Here is a 20,351-nt window from a genome sequence, read left to right on the forward strand (position 1 = left end):
CCCAGCACTGTGGGAGGATGAGGCAGGAGGATCGCAGCTTTGAACCCAGTCTGGGCAATTTAGCAACTTAGTAATATTCTGACTCAAAATTTCAAAAATTTTAAAGGAACTGGGAATATAGCTTAGTGCAAAAGTCCTGGGTTCAAGCCTCATTGCTAAAGGAGAGAGAGAAAGAAAGGAGAGAGAGAGAGAGAGGAACATGGGGCCATGAAGCCCCTGAAGGACCCAAAACAAACTGTATTTACTTTATACAGCTTTGGAAACTCAGCCTTGTGTTCAGTCCATCTGGGTTCAAATTTCAGCCTCACCACTTATCAGAGGCATGACTGCAACCAAGTGAATCACTGCTCAGAACCTGTTTCCTCAGCTACAAAATGGGGACAATACCACCTAACTCCTGTGGTTGGGGTGAAGGTGAAATTAATGTTTATAAAGTGCTTAACACTTGGCACATGGGCATTGCGCACAAAATGTGAGTGTTTCCTGTTGGGATTTTTTAATTGATCTGGCGGTGCAAGGAGTAACTGTCCATGTGACCTTCTGTCTGTGTGTGGCTTCTGCCCCCATGAGCGTATTCTCCAGGACTCAGAAGATCTGAGTTGCCTCAAAATCGCTCCAGGCCAAGCCAAGGGCCAGACTACCCAGGGCAGATAAGGGGAGGGGTTACAGAGCCTTACAGAGCCGTCTGGAAACAAGGTAAAGAGATCCATGAGGCAGAGCCCCCTGCAGTTCCCCTGGAAGCTGTTTTGACTGAAGCCGCCATCAAGGGCTTCTGTCCCTCGCACCTCCTACCGCCTACCAGAGGCCAGCTGGCATCTGCTCCTGGGAGGAGAGGTACCCTGCTCTGTGCTCTCCGAAAACCACTCCATCTTTCTCTCTGCACATCTCAGATGACCATCAGAGAAGGAAACCAAGGCCGGGAGAGAGGAAGGGACACACCCACAGCCCCACTCTGCAGGCCATGGCAGAGTTGGTGCTCAGATCCAGGCTCCTCGTCCTCATCAAGAGAAGGACTTTCCACACCTGTTGGGACGTAAGGAGGGGAGGACCCCTATTGGGTCCCTGAAGACAAGGGCTCCCTGGTCACCTTTGTACCCCAAGTTTCTGAGAAACAAGATCAAACTCCAGTTGCTCAAGAGTGGCCCGTCCTGGAGTACACAGGATCCTTTTTCTGTGCTCAACTATGTCTCACCTGTCTTCCCACCTGTTTCCCTCCCTGGGACATGGTGACAGGTGGTAGCATTCTTACCTGTATGCAATTAATATTTAACATCTCTTCAGCGTCACTGACCCAATATCTATTCAGCAGAGGCAGGGGAATCACCCACCTGCACAGCCTGGCCTATACACTGCAAACAAGTCTACTTCCTGTCCCTTGGCCAAAGGTTAACTGTCTTCACCTTGTTTATTAGACAGCTGGACTATTCTCACTGGGCTGGTGGGGCCAGCGAGATACAGAGGTGTTTTTATTAAGACCCACAAACATCTCTTCCACCTCACAGGACCACACAGGGTACAAACATTCCAAAAATGATTCTCAGAAGGAGGAGTCTGAGGGCCTGGCTCCGAATCTGGGACACTGTCAGGTTGGCCCTGTCAGGTCTCTGGCCCGTCAGGCAGCCCAGGCCTGTAGATGAGCTGGAACCAGTTAGAGGACAGGTGTCCAAGTCCCTGGGGACCCTGCCATTCCTGAGAGTCCCAGGCTCTGGCCCATACCAGGAAGCTCCATGGTCCTGCCCCACCCATCCCAGACAGGTAAAGTCCCAAGGTGTCACCTGCCTCTGAGGCATGACAGAGCCAAGCACAGACATATGTGAATAGAAACTCAGAGCCCCATTTTATCTTCTGGGGAAATATTCCAAGATCCCCAATGTGCCTGAAGCCCTAGATAATATGGAACACTGTTTGCACTGTGTGGTTTTTTCCTACACCTACAGACCCACAGTAAAATTAATATATAAATTAGGTGCCAGAAGAGATTAACAAATATTTAATAATAAAATGGAATAATGACTGAACTGAGTAAAATAAGGACTTGGCCCAGGATACCACAGATGGCTACTGACTAATGGGAGGATAGTGTACAATGTAGACCCCTTGGACAAGGGGAGAAATTATGTCTGGAGCCGGATGGAGCAGGACAGGCTGAAGTGTCACTGTGCTCCTCAGAATGGTCTGCAACTTAACACTTATGAATTGATTATTGAAGTCTCTATTTAACATTTCTCGGACTATAGTTGAATATAGGTAGCCACAGCAAGCAAAGCCACAGGTAAGGGTGTCATGGTTGAGATCTTAATAGCCCCCTGTGGGCTCATGTGTTGAAGGCTGATGGTGCTCTTAGGAGGTGGTGGAACCTTCAGAACATGGGGCCTAGTGGGAGCAATCAGGTCACTGGGGGTGAGCCCTTGAAAGGACGTTAGGGCTCTGGCCACTTCCTCTCTGCCTTTTTGCTTCCCAGACGCCAATGAGGTGAGCAGATTTGCTCTATCATGTCCTCCCCACCACGATGTTCTGCCCCACCATGAGCCAGAGAGCAACAGTGCCAGCTGACCGTGGACTGAACCCATGAGCCATGAGAAATCTTTCCTCCTTTATAAGTTGTCTCGGGTATTTTGTCACAGTGACAGAAAGCTGACTGATGCAAGGGGGTTATGATAGTAGCAGAAGCAGTGATACTAGGAAGAAAGAGGAAGAGGCATCTAACTGGGTCATTCGGCAGCACACAATCCTGATTGCTCTCCCTCCTATTCACCATTCTTCTCTGCTCAGTCATATTATTGATATTTTGGAAAGGAGGAAAATGTGGCTCAGAAAGGCAACTTTCCTTCATCAATTTGCTAAACTTGCCTCTTCATGAAAATCCCCAGGGAGCTTACTAAAAACACAGCTTCCCACCCACTGGGCCCTGCTAGATCCACAGCTCCTGGAGAATCTGGGGATTTTTTGTTTATTTGGTTTGGGGGTGGTTGGTACCAGGGATCAAGCTCGGGACCTTGTCCTTACGAGGCAGGTGTCGCACCACTGAGCTAAATTCCCTACCCGATAATCTGTATTCTTAACAAACTCCTTAGGGACTCCTCTCAGGCATGCTGAGGGAATGGTGCCCTCATACCAACAGTTTCCCCATCTGCAGCCTAAACTCGAATCCCTTGGTTCACCCGCTTACACCCCCAGATGGGGCAGGGGGTTCCAAGGCTGCAAGGCCCTGGGACCACATAGAGATGCCTGAGTTCCCACCCAGAGACGGGCTGAACCCTGGGGGATCCATAGAGGGCCGGATCCTTCCATATCCTCCAAGTCTGAGCGTCAGCCTGGACCAGCAGGCAATGACCTGTGTCACCTCTGAGGCTTGTCCCCTGTTGCTCTCCCCACGCTGCCTTCCAGACAGTGGGACAGAGCAGTAAGCTGAAGCTGCCATGACCGGAGAGGCACCTGCTGTTAAACTGTTGCTGGGGGACACCACTCCAAGACCCCAGCCCACTGCTCTCCCCAGGCTACTTGAACCACGATTCCCTCCTGCTGTAAGGAGAACACGGTACAGGAAGGTAGGATTTGACTGGGACACGTGAGACCAGAAGCTAGAATTGCCAGTGGTGCAAGAGTGAGAGCAGAGAATGTGAGGCAGGTACAATATCTGGGCTGAGGGAGGCCCCGCCAAGAGCTCCCCACTGCGGCCGTCAGGTGGAGCCATCAACCAAGGACGGTTTGGCTGCTCTCTGGAAACGTGGAGGTTGTATAGCTGGACGGAGAGGCAGGGTTCAAATGACTGTCAATTTGGCCACATGTCCAGGAAGAGAAGGAAAGAGAAAAAGAAAGAGGAAAAAGGGAGAACCAAGGAAATATGAGCCAAGTAGAATGCCAGGCATTTTACTTTTTTTTTTTTTTTTTTTAAACAAGGTCTCTCTATGTAGTTCAGGCTGGCCTTAAACTCACTAACTGTGTAGCCCTGGCTGGCCTCACATTCACAGTGATCCTCCTGCCTCAGCCTCCCAAGTGCTGGGATTACAGGCGTGCACCACCTTGCCCAGTCATTTTACACATTTTTGACAGCAATTTGAGTCTCACAACCATTCTGCGAAATAGACAGCTACAGTCTGAATGTCAGTACCCCCTTGATTCATACGTTGAAACTTAGTGCCCACTGCAAGAGTCTTAAGAGGTGGAGCCTTTGGGAGGTGATTAGGTCATGAGGGTTCCTCCCTTGACACTGGGATTAAACCCTTATAAAAGAGATTAGTGCACACCTGAAATCCCAGCTGTTCCAGAGGCCAAAGCAGGAAGATCACATGTTCAAGGGCAACCTGGCAAGATCTTGGAGGAAGAAGAAAGTGAAAGAGGAGGGGGAGGCAGAGGGGGAGGAGGAAAAAGAAGGGGGAGGGGAAAGAGGTGGGGGAGGGGAGGAAGGGGAGGAGCCACATCAAGTGTTCTCCCTCTAAAGTGCTATGAATGCTGTGGGGGCAGGGAGGGGTACAAAAGCAGAGGAGCTAGAAAGGACACACAGGATGCAGAGTAAGATTTGGGCTGCATGGCTCACTGGTGTTCAACCCCTCTTCCCAGTGAGGAGTCCCCAAAGCACTAAGAAGTGTGACAGGCAGTGTCAGTGGCCACCTGAGGCCCCAAGCCAGAGGGGCAGCAGCCTTCCCAGACCCTCTCCCAGTCCTCTGGAACCTGACCACGGGTTCCTTCCTGCTGGCCCCCTGCCCCTAACCTCCTGCCAGGACTGGGCTGGGGATTGTGCCCAGAACAGCTGGGGTGGTAGAGAGCAGAGATGTCACGCACCCGCTACCAGCCAGGGGTCCCTTATGAGCCCTAAAGATAGAGGCTCAGACGCACCCTGCCCCCTTGCTACCTTGGGAAAGTGTAGGTGCCAGGACCTGCAGTCTCTGTTTTTCAGAAAGGGAATCAGATCAGAGAAGCTGAGCACCTTCCAGGGGCACCCAGGCAGCCAGAGGGAGAGCTCAGATCTGAACTCCCACAGCGGGGAAAGCCATCTGTATCTGCCTTCCTCCCAGCCAGGCCTGAGCTGCTGTCCTCCACTTGAACAGGGGCAAGACTTGGCAGGAGGAGAGGAGAGGGAGGAGCAGGGGGTGGGGGCGCTCCACCTGTCACTGTGCCCAGCCATGCTAGAGGGAGAGGTTGCCCCCTGCCCCCACCCCCGCCATAGCTTCCCGTCCATTGTCATCACACCGTCCCAGCACTGCTATATATATAACTGCACCCGCTCCGGGCTCACATTCTTCTCCCTGTCCTCGCTGAGCAGAGGGCAAGAAGAGACCTAGGACCCTCTTACCCTCGGGGATCGGGACCTTCTCCCCAGAGGCTCCTAAGTGGACACAACTGCTTTTGTGAGTCATCTGTCTTCAGGGGTACGGGTAGAGAGGGAGCAAGGGAGACCCAGGTTTCTCTTGGGGAGTGATTGTGAGGGTGTGTGTGTGTGTGTGTGTGTGTGTGCGGGCACACACACAAATGTACACTGGAACAAGGCCTAAAAGATTTGTGCTTGTGAAAATAAGAGAGGGTCCCAGAAACCCCGCCCCTTCCCTGGGTCTTCTGAGCTGAGTCTTCTGTGTTGTGAAAGCTGAAAAAAAAAGGACCCTTGGGGATGAGAGAGGCCTCCAGAGCTGGAATACAGTCAGGGAGCAGCTACGGCAGGGATCCGGGGGAGCTGGTGCATTCAGCAAAGTTGTAGCAGGCTGGCCGCACCTGCTGACCCCACAGCAGAGACAGACCAAGCCCTGGGTCCCCAAACTCAGAACCAGAAGGGATTACATCCAGTGCCTGGGGTGACTGGCAGCAAATGGAGGACCAGCCAGGAAGGGAGATCCCTCCACTCATCAGGGCCAGGGCATCCTAACCTCTAGGGAGCTGGGGAAGCCACAGTGAATCTCAGCTCCAGCCGTCAGAGTCCACCTAGGCAGGATGTCTTTGCTTCTGCCACCCAGCGCAGCTTCTCTGGCCACCAAGTCTCTGAACTTCAGGCATTTCTCTCCCTCTCGAGGACGGGAGGGGCCTTCCTGGGGTCTGTGCAGGAGGAGACGGGTGCTGACCCCTCCCTGCAGCCCACAGGGAGTTAATGGGAAGAGGACACCCTAATCCCATGGGAAAGGACAGCAGAGGCTGCAAACTCGTCCCTGCTTAATCCCATGAATCAGTCAGTGCTTTAAAAAGCAGCGATGGCTCATCTGCTCCAGGGGGGGTCTGGTTGCTGGAGGCCTTGAGGTCAGGGATGAGTGCCAGGCCAGCCACAGTGCCAATCAGGACACAGCACCAGGGAAAGGGAGCCAGCAACCAACTCCCAGGAACGTTAACCCTCAGCAGCTGGGGCCAGGACCACAATGTCCCAGAAGGCATGGGTGCCTCACTCCACCCAGGATGGTATCCGGCAACTGTCCTGTTGGGCTGCGAGGAGGAGAGGGAGGCATGAGAGGGGATGGCTATTTCATGGGGTGTGGGGAGCCTCTTCCACCGGAGGGAACCAGAAGTGAGACCACAGAGGTTGAGTGTCCACTGATGCATTGATGAGATTCTCAGCAAGAGCCAAGGGAGCTTTAAGGATGGTCCTTGGTCACACACCACTCTGCGGCAACCCACTGTCCTTCCTGATGTCCACTGCTGTGGACACCCACGAGGACCAGGAAGGAGTGTCTGTCCACTGAGATGGATCCTCAACAGCCTGAACCCCCACATCCCACCCACACCAGGCTCCTTCCGGGCAAGGGATCTCGGGGGCCAGTGGGTTCATCTCTCCTCTATTACAGACCTAGAGAAAGGGTTCCTGGGTGCTGTGCCCACACCCAGGTCAGAAGACCACACGCACACACTGTTCTCCGTTCACACGCAGGGCTACCTTCAGCGGGCCCCTCGGAGAAGCTGAGGGTTAGAGTCCTGCCACCAGGATGCCCACTTTGTACACTGTGATCCCCTAAGGAGAAGAAAGGCCACGTGGCCCACTGTGACCCAGCCTCAGCCAAGGACTGGCCTTGAGTAGATCTAGAGGTCCAGGATAGAGGGGGTGGAGCTGGGCACACATGGTGCCAATCGTGGCCTGCAAACCACTCAGGTGACCTGGAGTAACTGTTTCCCCTCCTCCTCAGTACAATGAAAGAAAGTTTTCGCTGACCTATAGGCTTTTCAGTGGGGTTTTTGGTTTTTTTTTATGAGAAAAAAATCATGCTAATATCTGACACTAGTGGACTAGGGGTTTACTTACTCAGTGCCAGGCATTCATCTAACCTTTGTAGCTACCCTGGAAGGTTGGTAGGTCCATTTCACAGATGAGGAAACTGAGTCAGAGAGTCCAAGGTCACACACTGGAAGCTGGAATGAGGAGTTAGGATCGTAGCACCACAGCCCATGGCATCTGCAGCTGGACTTGGAAATGTGTCTAGTTAAGCAAGCAGGAAGAGGAAGGGGCTCCCCGGGACAGGAAACCAGGACCTAGGGAAAGTTCTGCAGGAGGGTGGGGACGTCTGCCTGTCCTGAGTTCTAAACACAGAGTCAGGCATCAATGTGTGATCCCTCAGGATCTGGGAAGCAAAGGCCAGAGAAGGGAACGTGTGGTCCCCAGCGGTGCAGTAGATCAGGCAGGGACCTGGTCTCTCAGGCAGGCCTGCTCACTCACTCAGGAGAGCACTCCAGGGGGTGGAGCAGCAGGACTCAGTCGGAGCCTACCTGTGTCCCAGTGGGCAGATCTCTCCTTCTCAGGCCGCAGTTCTCCTGTCCACCCACTAGAGAGAGGACCCCTCACCCCTAACCCTTCCATCTGGGGAGAGATGCACGGAAGGGATGGACAACAACCGATGAAAGGACTCACTGTGCATCCCGGCCTCGGCAGGTCATCGCTCTTGGAGCCATGACTTTGCCTCACAGCCCTGGAAGTGTGGGGGCCTCGCAGCCCCCAAGCGCCATCCAGGTGCACAGGCTGGAACACAGACAGGAGGAGGAGCAGAGGGAGGAGCGACAGCACAGCTTGCGCATGGGATCCTCAGTGCGCAGGAGGACCTTCCGCAGCAGGTAGAAACTTGGGGAGGTGTCGGAGGAAGAGGGGAGTCTGAAGAAGGGGGCACAGCCCAGCCCTCTGCAGATCCTCTCTGTTGGTGGAGCTACAGCCTTGCCCCTTGGAGGCCCCTGTCTGAGAGGGGAGGCTTAGCCTACGGGCCAGCACCCTAAAATCAGCCCTAGATTTGGGGAGCTCCCAGACAGATCCGCAGCCAACCCTGCAGCAGCCATGAACTTCCGTTTTCCCGGAGCAGGGAGGAAGAGCATCAGTTCAGCGCCGCCGACTACGCGCTGGCCGCAGCCCTGGCCCTGACGGCCTCCTCGGAGTTGTCCTGGTGAGTTACGTGCCCCTCCCCGGAGCCCGGCAGAGGGCTGCTGTCCTGGGCCTGTTCTTGCCCTCACGGCCTCTGTCACGCAGGGAAGCCCAGCTGAGGCGCCAGACCTCCGCCGTGGAGCTGGAGGAGCGCGGGCAGAAGCGTGTGGGCTTCGGCAACGACTACGAGCGCACAGAGATCGGCTACCTGAGCACCCAGAGGCTGCTGCGCCAGCGTCGGGACTGGAAGGCGCTGGGGCAGTGGGTGAGGCCCTGGGGAGCCTGGGGCCTCGGACCTGGGGTCCACGTGCCGCCATGCACACGCTCCTCCCTTCTCCAAAAGACATCGGGAAGGGGCCTAGGCCCTGAGTCTGAACCTCGGTGCCCCACCCTCTGGCTGCATGGCCTGGGGTGCTCTGGAGCCTTGGTTTTCTCCTGGGTGACACAGATGTGCTACAACAAGTCTCAGGGCTCAGGAAGAATTAAATGAGCCTGGGCCTGGTGCTAATCTGGTAACTGCTGGGATCTGAAGTCACTCTCATCCCCTTTCACGGGGCACACTGCCATGGGCTTTTTATGTCATTATTTGACACAGTTCTCCATACTGACCCATTTAATTCTCACTACAGCCCTTTGGGGGGGATGAGTATTATCATCATCTCCATTTTATAGGCAGTGAAACTGAGGCCCTGCCTATGGTCCTTCAGCCAGTAAATGACAAAATCAGACCTTGCCCCCAGGCTGTGCCCTGCACATTGGGCAGCACCACCTCTCAACTGGTGGGGAAAGGGGCTCAGCCCCTGTGGGCCTGACTCCAGGTTCTGGGTGTGGGGTGTAGGGGGTGATGGCAAAGATGGGAAGAGGCCATCCCAGGTTCGTAGGAGTCACAGATGCCCCTCCTGCCTCCAGACAGAGGAGAAGATCCGAAAGGCCAAGGAGCTGAGGGAGCTGTGTTCTGGCAGGGGACCCTGGTTCTGGATCCCGCTCCGCTCCCACGCCGTCTGGGAGCACACCACGGTCCTGCTGACCTGCACCGTCCAGGGCTCACCTCCGCCCCAGGTCACCTGGTAAGCCTCCCCCGGGAGGACTGGCTGCCTTAGCCAAGCCACATAGCCACGACCCCAACTCTGCCCATCCCCATACCCAAGAACAGCTGCTGGGGAGCCTTGAGCCTGGGTTATTCTTAGCTGCCTCCCCACCAGCCTGGGGCTGGATATGGGCCCCCCAGGGAATGAGCCTTGTAAAAATATGATTCTGGTGGTGTAGGAAGACAGCTGCTCTCAGCTGGGCGTCTCCAGGGCCAGAGGATGGTGGCAAAGGCAAGATGGAAAAGGGCAGGTCCTAGTGGGAGGAGGAGCTCAGGCCACAAGTGGGAGCCTTGTGTGCCAGGCCTAACTTTACTATGGTCTCAGTGTATCTCAACCTTTCTGGGTCTGCCTCAGTTTCCTATTCTGTGAAGTGGGTTGAAGACCTCCTGATCAACTTGCATGCAGTGAGGATTTAATGCCACCACAACACAGAAGTCTTTAGGAAACAAACAAGGAAAGCAGGAAAGGTCATTTCTGGGAGCATAACCAGAGCAGAACTAGGCCAGGCCCAACGGGGGTGGGAAGGGTTCCTGGAACAGAAGTGGTGCAGATGGGGTGCACCTGGCCATATCTCAAAAGGAGGTGCACCGTCCTCATGGTGCAGCCACTGTTTACTGAGTTCCTGGAGTCTAGGGCCCATTGCCCCTTCACATTGCCCCAGCATTTTTCTCTTATTTGAGCCTCAAGACTACTCTTGCTGAGGGATTGCTACCCTCATTTCACAGTTCAGACTAACAAGGCCCAGAGGGGTAGTGCAACTTATCTATGGTCACTCAGCAGCGTGAACTCAGGGCCTCTGCCACCAAGCTCACCACTCTTTCCCTGTGAGGGAGAGAGCCAGACAGGGATGATTAAGCCGTTATTTTCTGTGAAGTGCACAGAGTGTACTCAGGAGTGGAAAGTACAAAGCACTTAGAACAGTAAGAAAGGCGTACTGAGAGAGTCAGCACTGGGGCTCATCTCTGCCAGCTGTGCTTACTTGAGGAAGTATGCCAGGCACTGTGCTTGGCACCATGTCCCATGGGAACCAGGACAGTCCTACACACTGTGCTTGGCACCATGTCCCATGGGAACCAGGACAGTCCTACACGCAAGTGGCTAGTCCTCGTAGGAGGACTGCTTCCAACATGGCCTGGTCTCCCTGGTCAGAACCAGCCCCGAGGCTCATGTCTAAGGCACTGTGTGGCAACCTCTCAGAAAGGGGACTGATTTCCACTCCAGCCAAGGAGGTTGCTACAAACAGAGCAGCGAACACTCATTCCTTAAAGGAGGAAAGCCAAGGCCCAGTCCCCTCCAGCCCCAGTGACACAGGTGGCCCCCGAAACTCCCAGAGCTGCAAGGTGACCCATCAGCCCCCACTGGGGGCAGAGCCACAGGTGGTCCTGGGATTGGCTCCCCCAAGTTCCCATCCAGATCCCGCAGGAGATCCAGCCAAGTGGAAGATCCTGGCTGCACAGGTGAATGCATTCATTTGGCAATCATTGAGCACTTCCTGGATGCAGGGGTATCAAGCAGACTCATACACGCAGCCTCACTCAGGCCAAGCAGACACACCACACTCTCTCCTGGCACCCAAGAAAGGGACTCAGCTTGCTGTGCAGGCACAGGAGCAATGTATTTTTTAACGGGAAGGCTTCACGGAGGCTGTTCACAGATGGAGTCCAGAATTTGGGCCAGGGAAGCCTAAGTCGGGGCATTCAGGGACTCCCAACTCCTGTGAGGTGCCGGGGGCCTGGGCCAGAGGTACAGAGGGAAGGACAGAGGCAGAGGGTCAAGTGCTGGGAGGTGAGCTGGGGCTGGACTCAGATGCCTAGACTGTCCCTCCAAGGAGCTCTGGAGACCACAGAGAGCAAGGGAAGGTGGCAGCACCCATATCTATGCCTCTAGGGTCAGGAACGAGGTGCAGCTTCCACAGTGTGCCCAGGGAAAACTGCTGCACATGGAGTGTTAGAAACCCCAGCCCCCCAGAGACAGGACAAACTGAGGGAAGCCCACTACGGCCATGTTGAGCCGCAGAAGGGGTCTTGACTGTGAATCTCACTGTTGCCAGTTAGAATCAGGCACAGAGTTGTGCACTTACAATCCTGTTACCAGTCGGAGGGTCCCACAGAGCCTCTTTCCAGGTTCTTGAGGTCCTGAGCAAAGAATCAGACCCAGCACACAGAAGAGGCAGTGGAAATGTACATTTATTGAAAGCAGAAAAGAAGTACATCTGCTGAGTGGGTGTGGGCCAATGGAAAGGCTCACAGCACCCTGAGATTAGGGGAAGGGATCTTTTATGTCTGGTCACGTGCATGTACTTTCCCACAATTCACCCTTCTACCACTGTGTCCATGAGATGCCACTCATACTGAAGAGAAGATAATGCATTTGTCCTTGGCTAAAGGTTACTTTCAGATACCTTCAAGTGTTTCTGCACCACGCCTAAATTGGGAATTTCCTCAAGAACTGACTTATAAAAGCTACCACTTCGACAGGCTATTTTGGGGGAAGTTAGAGAGATGGGTCCCTGGGCAGGACCAGGACCCTCCAAGATTGATGGGGAGGTGGTCCTTAGCCCTTGATTTATAGGAAGGTGTGCCTTGGCTGGTGCTAACCCCTATTCTGTTCCCAGAACTGGGAAGGCTGAAGCAGGAAGATCATAAATTCAATGCCAACTTGGGCTACATAGCAAGACCCTATCTCAAAAACCAGAAATAGAGAGAAAGGAAGGGAGGGAAGAAGGGTAAAAAAGGAGGGAGGGAGGGAGGGACGGTTAGCTTCTCAATCTGAGCAAAAAGTAAAGTTTAACATCTGAATATAGGCAGACAAATAAAGGACTTAGAGAAGCAATACAAATCTCACTGTTTTATGAGGACCATTCTGAGTCAGGCTCTGGGAGACCCCCTTTAATATTACTGTTATCAGATTCTGCTTAGGACTGGCCACAGTGGGGAGACTGAGGCCCAGAGACAGATGGATGGGGCTGAGACCTCCGCCTTACAGGCCAGGGCCCAGGGCTGCAGCTGCCGCGTTCTCCCCACGGGCGAGTCTAGAATGTTGCAAACAGGTGTGGGTTGGGGCCCAGCCCAGGGCTTGGAGAGCTGCAGAAATTCGGTTGCCAGATTAGGCAGCATGCCCAGTGGGAAACTAGTTGGGCCTCTACTCTGAGAGGTCACAGCCTGGGGGCTGTGTGGGTGTGGGTGTGTTTGGTTGCCAGGGAGGCAAACAGAGCCCAGGGACCAGTAGCAAGGAAGGCAGTGCCCTGAGGCTGAGGCACCCTTTTTTGGCAATGAGGGGCACCTTCATCTTCAACCTGACCACCCATTCAATGGCCTCTGGGACCCAGAGGTCCAGAGAGGGGCACTGACTTGCCCACAGTCACACAGCAAGCTGTGTAAAGAACCCAGGTCTCCTAACCTTCACTGACACTTACTCCCCACTCTTGCCCCCTTAGGCCTCTGGACCTCCAGGCCACCCATACATTAGGGAGAAGGGGGCCCCAGAGTTCACAGACAACAAAGGAGGTGTCCAGGGCAGGGAGATCCATCTGACAACCCAGAGCTGTTTAAACAACACTGACCCCCGAGCCCCACCCCAAGAAATTGTTATTGCATTGGTAAATTCTAGTTCTTCAGAATCGGGGAGAATTGCTATTAATAGGAGGGCAATCAGCATAGCCTCGCGGAAGGTTACCTTCAATCACTAGGCATGGAAGGTTTTGTTCCGTGTTTGGTTTTGGTTTGCTCGCGATGCTGAAGCTCAAACCCAAGGCCTGGAGCTTCTTGGCAGGTGCTCTGCCGCTGAGCCACCCCAAAGCTCTGGGGAGGATTTGGATGAGAAACAAAACTGAGACCAGCTATCCTGAGAGGTTAGTAAGGGAGGTAGAGATGGAGAGCACCTTCCCTGAGAAAGGAGGGAACAGTCTGAGACTGGCTCCTGGGGAAGCAGCTGCCCCTAGGATGGGTTCTTCTCAGTGCCGGAAATGGAGAGTGGTTTGTGTGTGTGTGTGTTACTGGGGACTGAACCCAAGGTCTTCACACTGAACTACTTTTTGGAAACCAGGTCTTGCTAAGTCGCTAAATTGCCCAAGTTGGGCTCAACGTTGCAATCCTCCTGCCTCAGCCTCCCAGAGTGCTAGGATTACAGGTGTGTGGGAGGGAGTCTCTAAACATCCACAGTGTCCAGGGTGGGGATGGCAGCCCCAGTAAGTGGGTGCTACACACTTCCATTCCACAGGAGAGGGCAGCTGAGGCACAGGGCAGAGAAGGAGCAGGTGAGGGAGCAGCACAAAGATGGAGCTGAACCCTGGTCTGAGAGGCTTCGCATCCTTCCTTCTGGGAACCGTGCAGCCTGACGTAGTCACTGTGTCTCCGCAGGTACAAGAATGATGTGCGGATCGATCCTCGCCTCTTTCCTGCTGGCAAGTACCGAATCACCAACAACTATGGGCTTCTGTCCCTGGAGATCAGGAGGTGAGACTGAATCCAGAGACCAGTGACACCCCTGGGCCTAGAGAATTTCCTCCAGGCTTTCCACCTGAGTTTTCCCCATCTCCAAAAGTATACTGGTGCTCGTTACAATGCTGATTCCCAGGTGCGATTCAGATTCAGTAGGCTGGAGCAGCAGAGATGAGGCGGCCGGGCCGCCCCTCAGGGAGCTGATGGGCCCAGATGTGTGGAACACCTGTCCTCTTTGGCGCCGAGGTACCCTAGAGGGAGCCAGGCCACATTCCCGCTGGGAGCACGGCAGGGGCGGGCCTGCTGATGGTGAGATGCAGGCCAGAGACTGACAACTCCTGTGCCTGGGGAAGGTTTGTCACCTGGAGGCCAGGTTGCCCTGTGACTCTGGGCAAGTCGCTTTCCTTCTCTGACCCTCCAAAGTCAGTGATAACAGTATAATGTGGCACAGGACATTTTCAATGCACCTTCCTCTGAGCGCTTCCTGTCACACCCGTGTTTTCCACGGAGAGTGGGGCCTGCCTTTCCCCTAGGGCCTGGCAGTTGGTGGGGGGCCTTCATCCTCTGTGCTTTGCAGATGCACCATGGAGGACTCGGCCACCTACACGGTGAAGGTGAAGAATGCCTACGGCCAGGCCTCCTCCTTCGCCAAAGTCCTTGTCCGCAGTAAGTCCGTCCATTTCCGCCAGGCCAGGCCTTAGCAAACCCACCATGAGCAGATGCAGACATGGGTGTCCAGTCAGATCCAGGGCACAGGCTGCACAGCTAGGGCAGGCAGGGAGGCTCGCTGCCCTGGGCCTCCAGAGCCAAGACGTTCTTCTCTATCAGGCTGGCGTGGGCAGCAGGGCCATTGTGGTTGGCTGATGATGTGAGGCTGTGAGGCAGGAACTCTGCCCCAGGGGTAGGGCTCAGGAGCCACCAGGAAAAGGAAAAGGAAGGGGGTGGGTCTTTTCTGAATTCTGGCCCTCTGCCAGGCACACTGATAGCCACTCAGTCTGTCCTGCACCGGTCTGGACCCTGGCTGTTTCTGACATCATCTTTGGCATCATGGCATCTTCGTGTCACCAGAGTGGGTGAAATAGAAAAAAGCAGCCTTCTCCTCCAGGTGGGCACCCTCCCATGCTGGGCCACCTGACTCAACAAGTGGAAAACAATCTGCGTTCAGCCCCCACCTTCCCTGGCAGTGGACACCTTTGTGCAGAGCACAGCCTACACAGCTGTTCAACCCTGTGACCCTGCCTGCCTGTGTCCACAGAGCCTGCTTGTCCCACCAAGTCAGACTTGGGGCCAGATCCAGCCAAAGAGTTCAGAAAGGATGGTCTGGCCTGCCACGTTCCTGGGCCCAGTGCTGCGCCTGCCCTCAGGGACCCTGGGAAGCGTGCACAGGCATGCGCGTGCGCACACACACACACACACACACTCCCAGAGCAGCTGTCCTGGGCAGCAGTTAGGCTGGAGTCCAGTCCCACCTCTCACAGACCTTGTTAAGCTGTCCTCCTTACCCTCGGCCCTGTTCCCCAAATAGCTGTTGGGAAGCAGCTGCCAGGTGGCCTCTCTGAGCAGAAACCTGAGCTGATTCAGAGGCTGTACCATGCCAGAGTCCAGCCCAAGGTCAGACATCAGGCCCAGCAACCCCCTGCACCCATCCTGCCCCTCACTTCAACTAGGTCCCTGTCCCTCCTGCCACCAAAGCCAGCCACTGGGGGACACACCAGCCAGACTGCACCACACCCCTGTGAGGGTGCCTCCTTGCACCCCCTCCCTGCTCCCATCCCCATGGCAATTTCAGGGACTGGAGTGGAAGCCCCAGGCTAGGAAGCAGAAGCCCTGGGTCCTAATGCTGCCTTCCACTGGCTCCCTGTGCAACCAAGGCGGCCTTCTGCCCCCTTAGAGCTCCCCCAGGAAGGGCCTTTCCAAGGACCAGGGTCACATCATGGCTTCCAGCTGCTGAGGTTCACTGAGTGACTCTGCTTCAGCCTCCTCATCTTCATGAGGAGATAATCATGGCGCCCACAGGCAGCTATCAGGAGCGATGGAGCTTAGGAGCAGCACACGGTAAGCGCCAAGTGAGCAGTTTCATCCCTAAGCCTGAGGGCAGCTGCACCTGTGCTGATCCCACCAGAAATCCCAGAATCTCTGACCAGGCCCAGCCCTGTGAAGACAGTGTGTGATCCTGGGAACCAGCTGGGGCCGAGAAGGAAAACCTACATTTATAGAGCGCCTACTGTGGGCCAAGTTCCGGCTGAGAGCTTTATTCACGTGACCTCATTCATTCCTAACCAGATACCATTAGGTAGGAATTAATGTCCCTCTTTTACTGATAAAGAAACTGAGGCACAGACAGGTAAAGGCAGAAGCTTCTGACAGATGGACTGCAGTGGCCCATGGCCCCCAAATGCAGTAGGAATGAGGGGTCTGAGCCCTTTCCGATCCTGTTTGCTTTACATTTCCAGCTTACCTGGGGAAGGAGGCTGGCTTTGATTCTGAGATCTTCAAAAGTAAGTGGGCTGGGGAGTGATGGGCTTCAGGGAGCGGAGCGCATCTGGGACACTTTGTTCAGGATTTGGCCTCGAATAGTACTTTTCAGAAGAGAGCCACCCTTGCTCATAGATGGCTGTCCCCTCAGAGATGACACTCACTAGATGTTAATGCTCTAGACTGGCTTCTAAGACCAATGTCAGAGCTTTCCCTAGCTGCCAAGCCATCCACCAACCAAAACCAGGCTAGAAGGCCAGAAGACAATGGGACTTGGGCCCGGGGATTTAGCTCAGTGCTTCTGGCTCCTGTCTCAGAAACACAAAGACCCAAGTTCAATCCCCGGTACCAAAAAAAAAGAAGACAATGAACTTGGCCTTGGGCCATTGCTATTCTGGTTTACAGAAGCCTCCTCCCTTCCACCCCTAGGACTAGGCACCCCTTCTTGTCAACCCCACCTCTGGAATCCTGGCCCTGAGGGAGGAGGTACCAGAAAGGTTCTCACTCCCACCTAGGCCCCTGGCATCTCAGAAGACCCCAATTTCTGTCCCAACCCCAGGATCCCTGTTCGGCGCCAGTGTGGAATTCACATCCGTGCTGAAGCCCATCTTTGCCCGTGAGAAGGAGCCTTTCTCCCTGTCCTGCTTCTTTTCTGATGATGTGCTAGATGCTGAGCAGAACATCCAGTGGTTCCAAGATGGTGAGGACCCTGGTCCTGGCCCCTGGCCCTCACTGGCAAACCCCCATCTCCCCCTGAAGCTCGGCTGAGAGGGACCAGAGCCCGGTGTCTACCCCTGACCCTGGGACCAGCATGAGAGTCAGCACTGCTCCTCCTAGGCCAGCACTGGCTGCACTGTCTGTGCTAAAGAGAGTTGGGCTGCGGCACAGCCAGGCAGGGTTACCAAGGATCTGCAGGATGCCAAGCCGTATGCTGGGGCCTAGGTAGTGGTGTGTACAGATACGAGTTCCAGAAGCTGTCTGTCTGTCTGTGAGGTAGGAGGAAGCCATCAGCAAATTACAGCTGCTGCCTTGAGTCCTGCCTATGGACGTGGGGCAATGGCTGGAGCCTCTGCCTGCATTGTCACCACCCTAGAGTGAGCAGCAGCACTCACATCAAGAGGGCTGGAGCCAGGGCAGGGGTCAGGAGAGCCCCACGAGTGCTCAGAGCAGGCTGTGTGACTTGCAAAAGGGCTTTTCAGATTCATTGTGCAGGTGCCTTCTGGGGATGTCACAGAACGGCTGGAGCAGGCTGCAGGGCTATGGCAGGAAGAGGCCGGCCCAGGATGGAAGAAAAAGACAGCCAGGGCTGCCCCATCTGTGAGACAGGACCGCAGCCAAAGGACAAGGAGTCAGCTCCCTGCAGCACCCCAGCTCTGAGCCCAGGGAGGCTGCACCTGCTGCAGGTGGAGAGGAGAAGCCATAGGAGCCCAAGAAACACCTGCTATAACAAGCCCAGCAGTTTCCCCAAACCTGTAATCTTCCAGATTAGAGGTGCTGTGAGGAGGGGGAGCCCCTGTCTGCAACAGAGAAGGGGTGACTCGCCAAGGTGGCCTGGCAGAGCCACACCTGGAGCCCCTCTGGGCCTTTTCAAATCCCCATCAGCTCTTAGCACTGGGCCCTAGCCCTTCAACCAGGCCTCCACCCTCCTCCCCAAGAGGCCCCAGATCTCTCCATTATTAATCCCCCACCTCCAGCAACCCCGTTCTCTCCATTAAACTCACAGCTCCCACCCACTGAGCCCCTCTTTCCCCACTGAGCTTCCCTTACCTTCAATAAGCCTGTTCTTTCAGACTCCAACTTTATGCAGGGCCCAATCTCTCTTCCTCATAGCGCCCCACTTTCTCACCTTGCCAACTGTTCCTCCAAACCTTCACCATCTCTCTGATCCCCAGCCCTGCCCTATCCCCAGCCTTCTGCAGAAGCTGCTCCTTGGCAGAGCCTAGGCTCTAAGCTGAGCCTCACGCTGTGGCTTCAGCTGCGCTCTCTCTCTTTTCCCAGCCAGGGCTCCAGACTCCCAGAGCTTCTACAGTTCCCAGGGGAGGCCAGGGTTCCCCCCTACAAGCTCACAGTGGAACCCTTTATCCTCCATAGGCAGGGCCCTGAGGTCCTCAGGACGACGGCAAATCCTCTATGCAGACCGCCAGGCATCCCTGAAAGTGTCCCACGCCCACAAGGAGGACGAGGGGCTGTACAGCATCCAGGTTTCCTCACCCTTTGGTCCCCAAGAGCAGAGGGCCTATGTATTTGTGAGAGGTGAGGAGTGGGGGTAAGTGGCAGCTGGGGTGCAGAGACCAGGGCTCTTCAGGTGACTGGCTGCGGAGCCGCCTCGGCCAGGTCCCCTAAGCTCTTGGCATCTCCCTCTACTCTAAAATGGGGTGTTGGGTTAGAGTCTAAGAACCCCTGTGGCAACTCACCAAAAAGACCTAAAGGACCAAAAAGGACCCTGCCAGGAGGCTTACTTTCGGGTCAGATGGTATTGGTTACTGTTTGGGGTTCGCATCCCGGTTTGGTCACTCCATTCACTGGGTGATCATAGACATGCCGCCTTACCTCTGAAGCTCAGCTTCCCCCTCTCCAAAATTGCTCTGGGGCTCAGAGATTCATTATCCCAGTTGTTCAGGTGCTTGTGGAAAATGGGCCTCTGATAAATGACACTGCCTCCCCATCCCCAGGTGCTGCTGTTGAGGGGTGGGGTACAGAGGCTGTTACCCAGGCCGTGGTCCTCAAGAACAAAACTAGGTCCCTGGAGGACTCAGGAGAAGCAGGTGTTGGGCAGCAGTGGGAGTGGGAGGGGCTGGTTACCAAATGGCCACTGACTGAAGAGACCCCACCCACACCCCCGGCTTCAGATGCTGCAGCTGAGAAGCCTGGAGCCCCAGGCTCCCCACTGAATGTCCACTGCCTGAATGTGAGCAGAGATTGCCTCATCCTGACCTGGGCCCCACCCAGCGATACCCGGGGCAATCCCATCACCGGCTACTCCATCGAGCGGTGAGTCGGCCTCTGCAGGGACCCCGGGGCAGGATTCTGCCTGGCTGCAGGAGTGGAGCCGCAGGCAAGAGGAGCCCACACCTGGCCGTGGGGATTCCCCCATCTCCAGTCCTGAGAACAGGGCAGGGGGATGACTGCGTTGTATGATTTTGGGGCACCCATGCCTCCAACTTGCTGGCACATTGACACCTGGAATTCTGGGGTGACACAGGAAGCGTCTGAAGACTGAGCACTGTGAATTGGCTTGCTTCCTCCCTCCATGTCAAACCTGGAAGGAGAGCACAAGGCGAAGAGGTCAGGCCAAGAAGCCCCAGCTGACAATATTGCCCGATTCTTCCACCCACAGGGGCTGGCTGGCTGCTGCCCATCCCCCGGGCGAGGTGGTCTCGTTTCTTCTTTACAGTCAGCCCCCTATAAAGTGGGGCTTTCTAACGCCACTCCTTCAGATTGGGAAAATGAGGTACCTAAGGAGATGATTTACCCAAAGTCACACGGCTCCATTAGTGGTGAAGGCAGTTCCAAACCAAAAAGGCACATGTGCTGCCTTCCTGCTGCGGGCAGTGGTACCCATAAGGCACCGAGAGCCTGGCCTGGTGGGTTGATCTAGAAGGTCCATCATTTAGGGCAGTGGTGGCTGCTTGCTATCTTGTTAAGCTCTAAAAGGTTGCCATCACTGGCTTAGGAGGTGGGCAGCCCTCCAGGAAACCCGCATAGTCCTCTCACCCTCTGGCAGCAGACACCCCTCTCAGGAGGACCAGTAGAGACAGTGGGGCGAAGGGCACAGCCCCAGCAGGCACAACTCCATGGGAGGCACTGGCTGTTCTGATCAGTGTGATGTGGACATGTGGGAGAGGCCAGGGGCTAGAGCCAGGCCTTTAAATCAGAGAGGACGTTAATCAGCAGAGAAGAGCCAGGTGGGCAGTCCCAGTCAATCAGCGGCAGCTTTAGATGCTGAAGTAGAAGGCCAGACCTCTGCGATGCCTCCCCTGCCTCACAAGCACAAGATTATGAGTTCAATATTTAGTACAAAAAAAAAAAAAAAAA

General features: G+C 55.1%; 1 protein-coding gene across 1 annotated transcript in view; it reads left to right on the forward strand.

Annotated features, from left to right (window-relative positions):
- Positions 1-5,276: 5,276 nt before the first annotated feature.
- Positions 5,277-20,351, forward strand: part of Myom3 (myomesin 3) — a 43,121-nt gene continuing 28,046 nt past the window's right edge. The window contains exons 1-12 of the mRNA XM_010626080.3: positions 5,277-5,348; positions 7,838-8,016; positions 8,256-8,336; positions 8,420-8,579; positions 9,224-9,381; positions 13,761-13,856; positions 14,419-14,507; positions 16,295-16,339; positions 16,876-17,016; positions 18,408-18,569; positions 19,166-19,307; positions 19,654-19,709. Of these exons, the coding sequence (XP_010624382.1) occupies positions 7,856-8,016; positions 8,256-8,336; positions 8,420-8,579; positions 9,224-9,381; positions 13,761-13,856; positions 14,419-14,507; positions 16,295-16,339; positions 16,876-17,016; positions 18,408-18,569; positions 19,166-19,307; positions 19,654-19,709 (1,291 nt within the window). The 5' untranslated portion in view covers positions 5,277-5,348; positions 7,838-7,855. The remainder of the gene's footprint in view (positions 5,349-7,837; positions 8,017-8,255; positions 8,337-8,419; positions 8,580-9,223; positions 9,382-13,760; positions 13,857-14,418; positions 14,508-16,294; positions 16,340-16,875; positions 17,017-18,407; positions 18,570-19,165; positions 19,308-19,653; positions 19,710-20,351) is intronic.

Source organism: Fukomys damarensis, unplaced genomic scaffold, assembly GCF_012274545.1.
Source record: "Fukomys damarensis isolate Sample0158 unplaced genomic scaffold, DMR_v1.0_HiC HiC_scaffold_23, whole genome shotgun sequence".
Taxonomy (NCBI): Eukaryota; Metazoa; Chordata; class Mammalia; order Rodentia; family Bathyergidae; genus Fukomys; species Fukomys damarensis.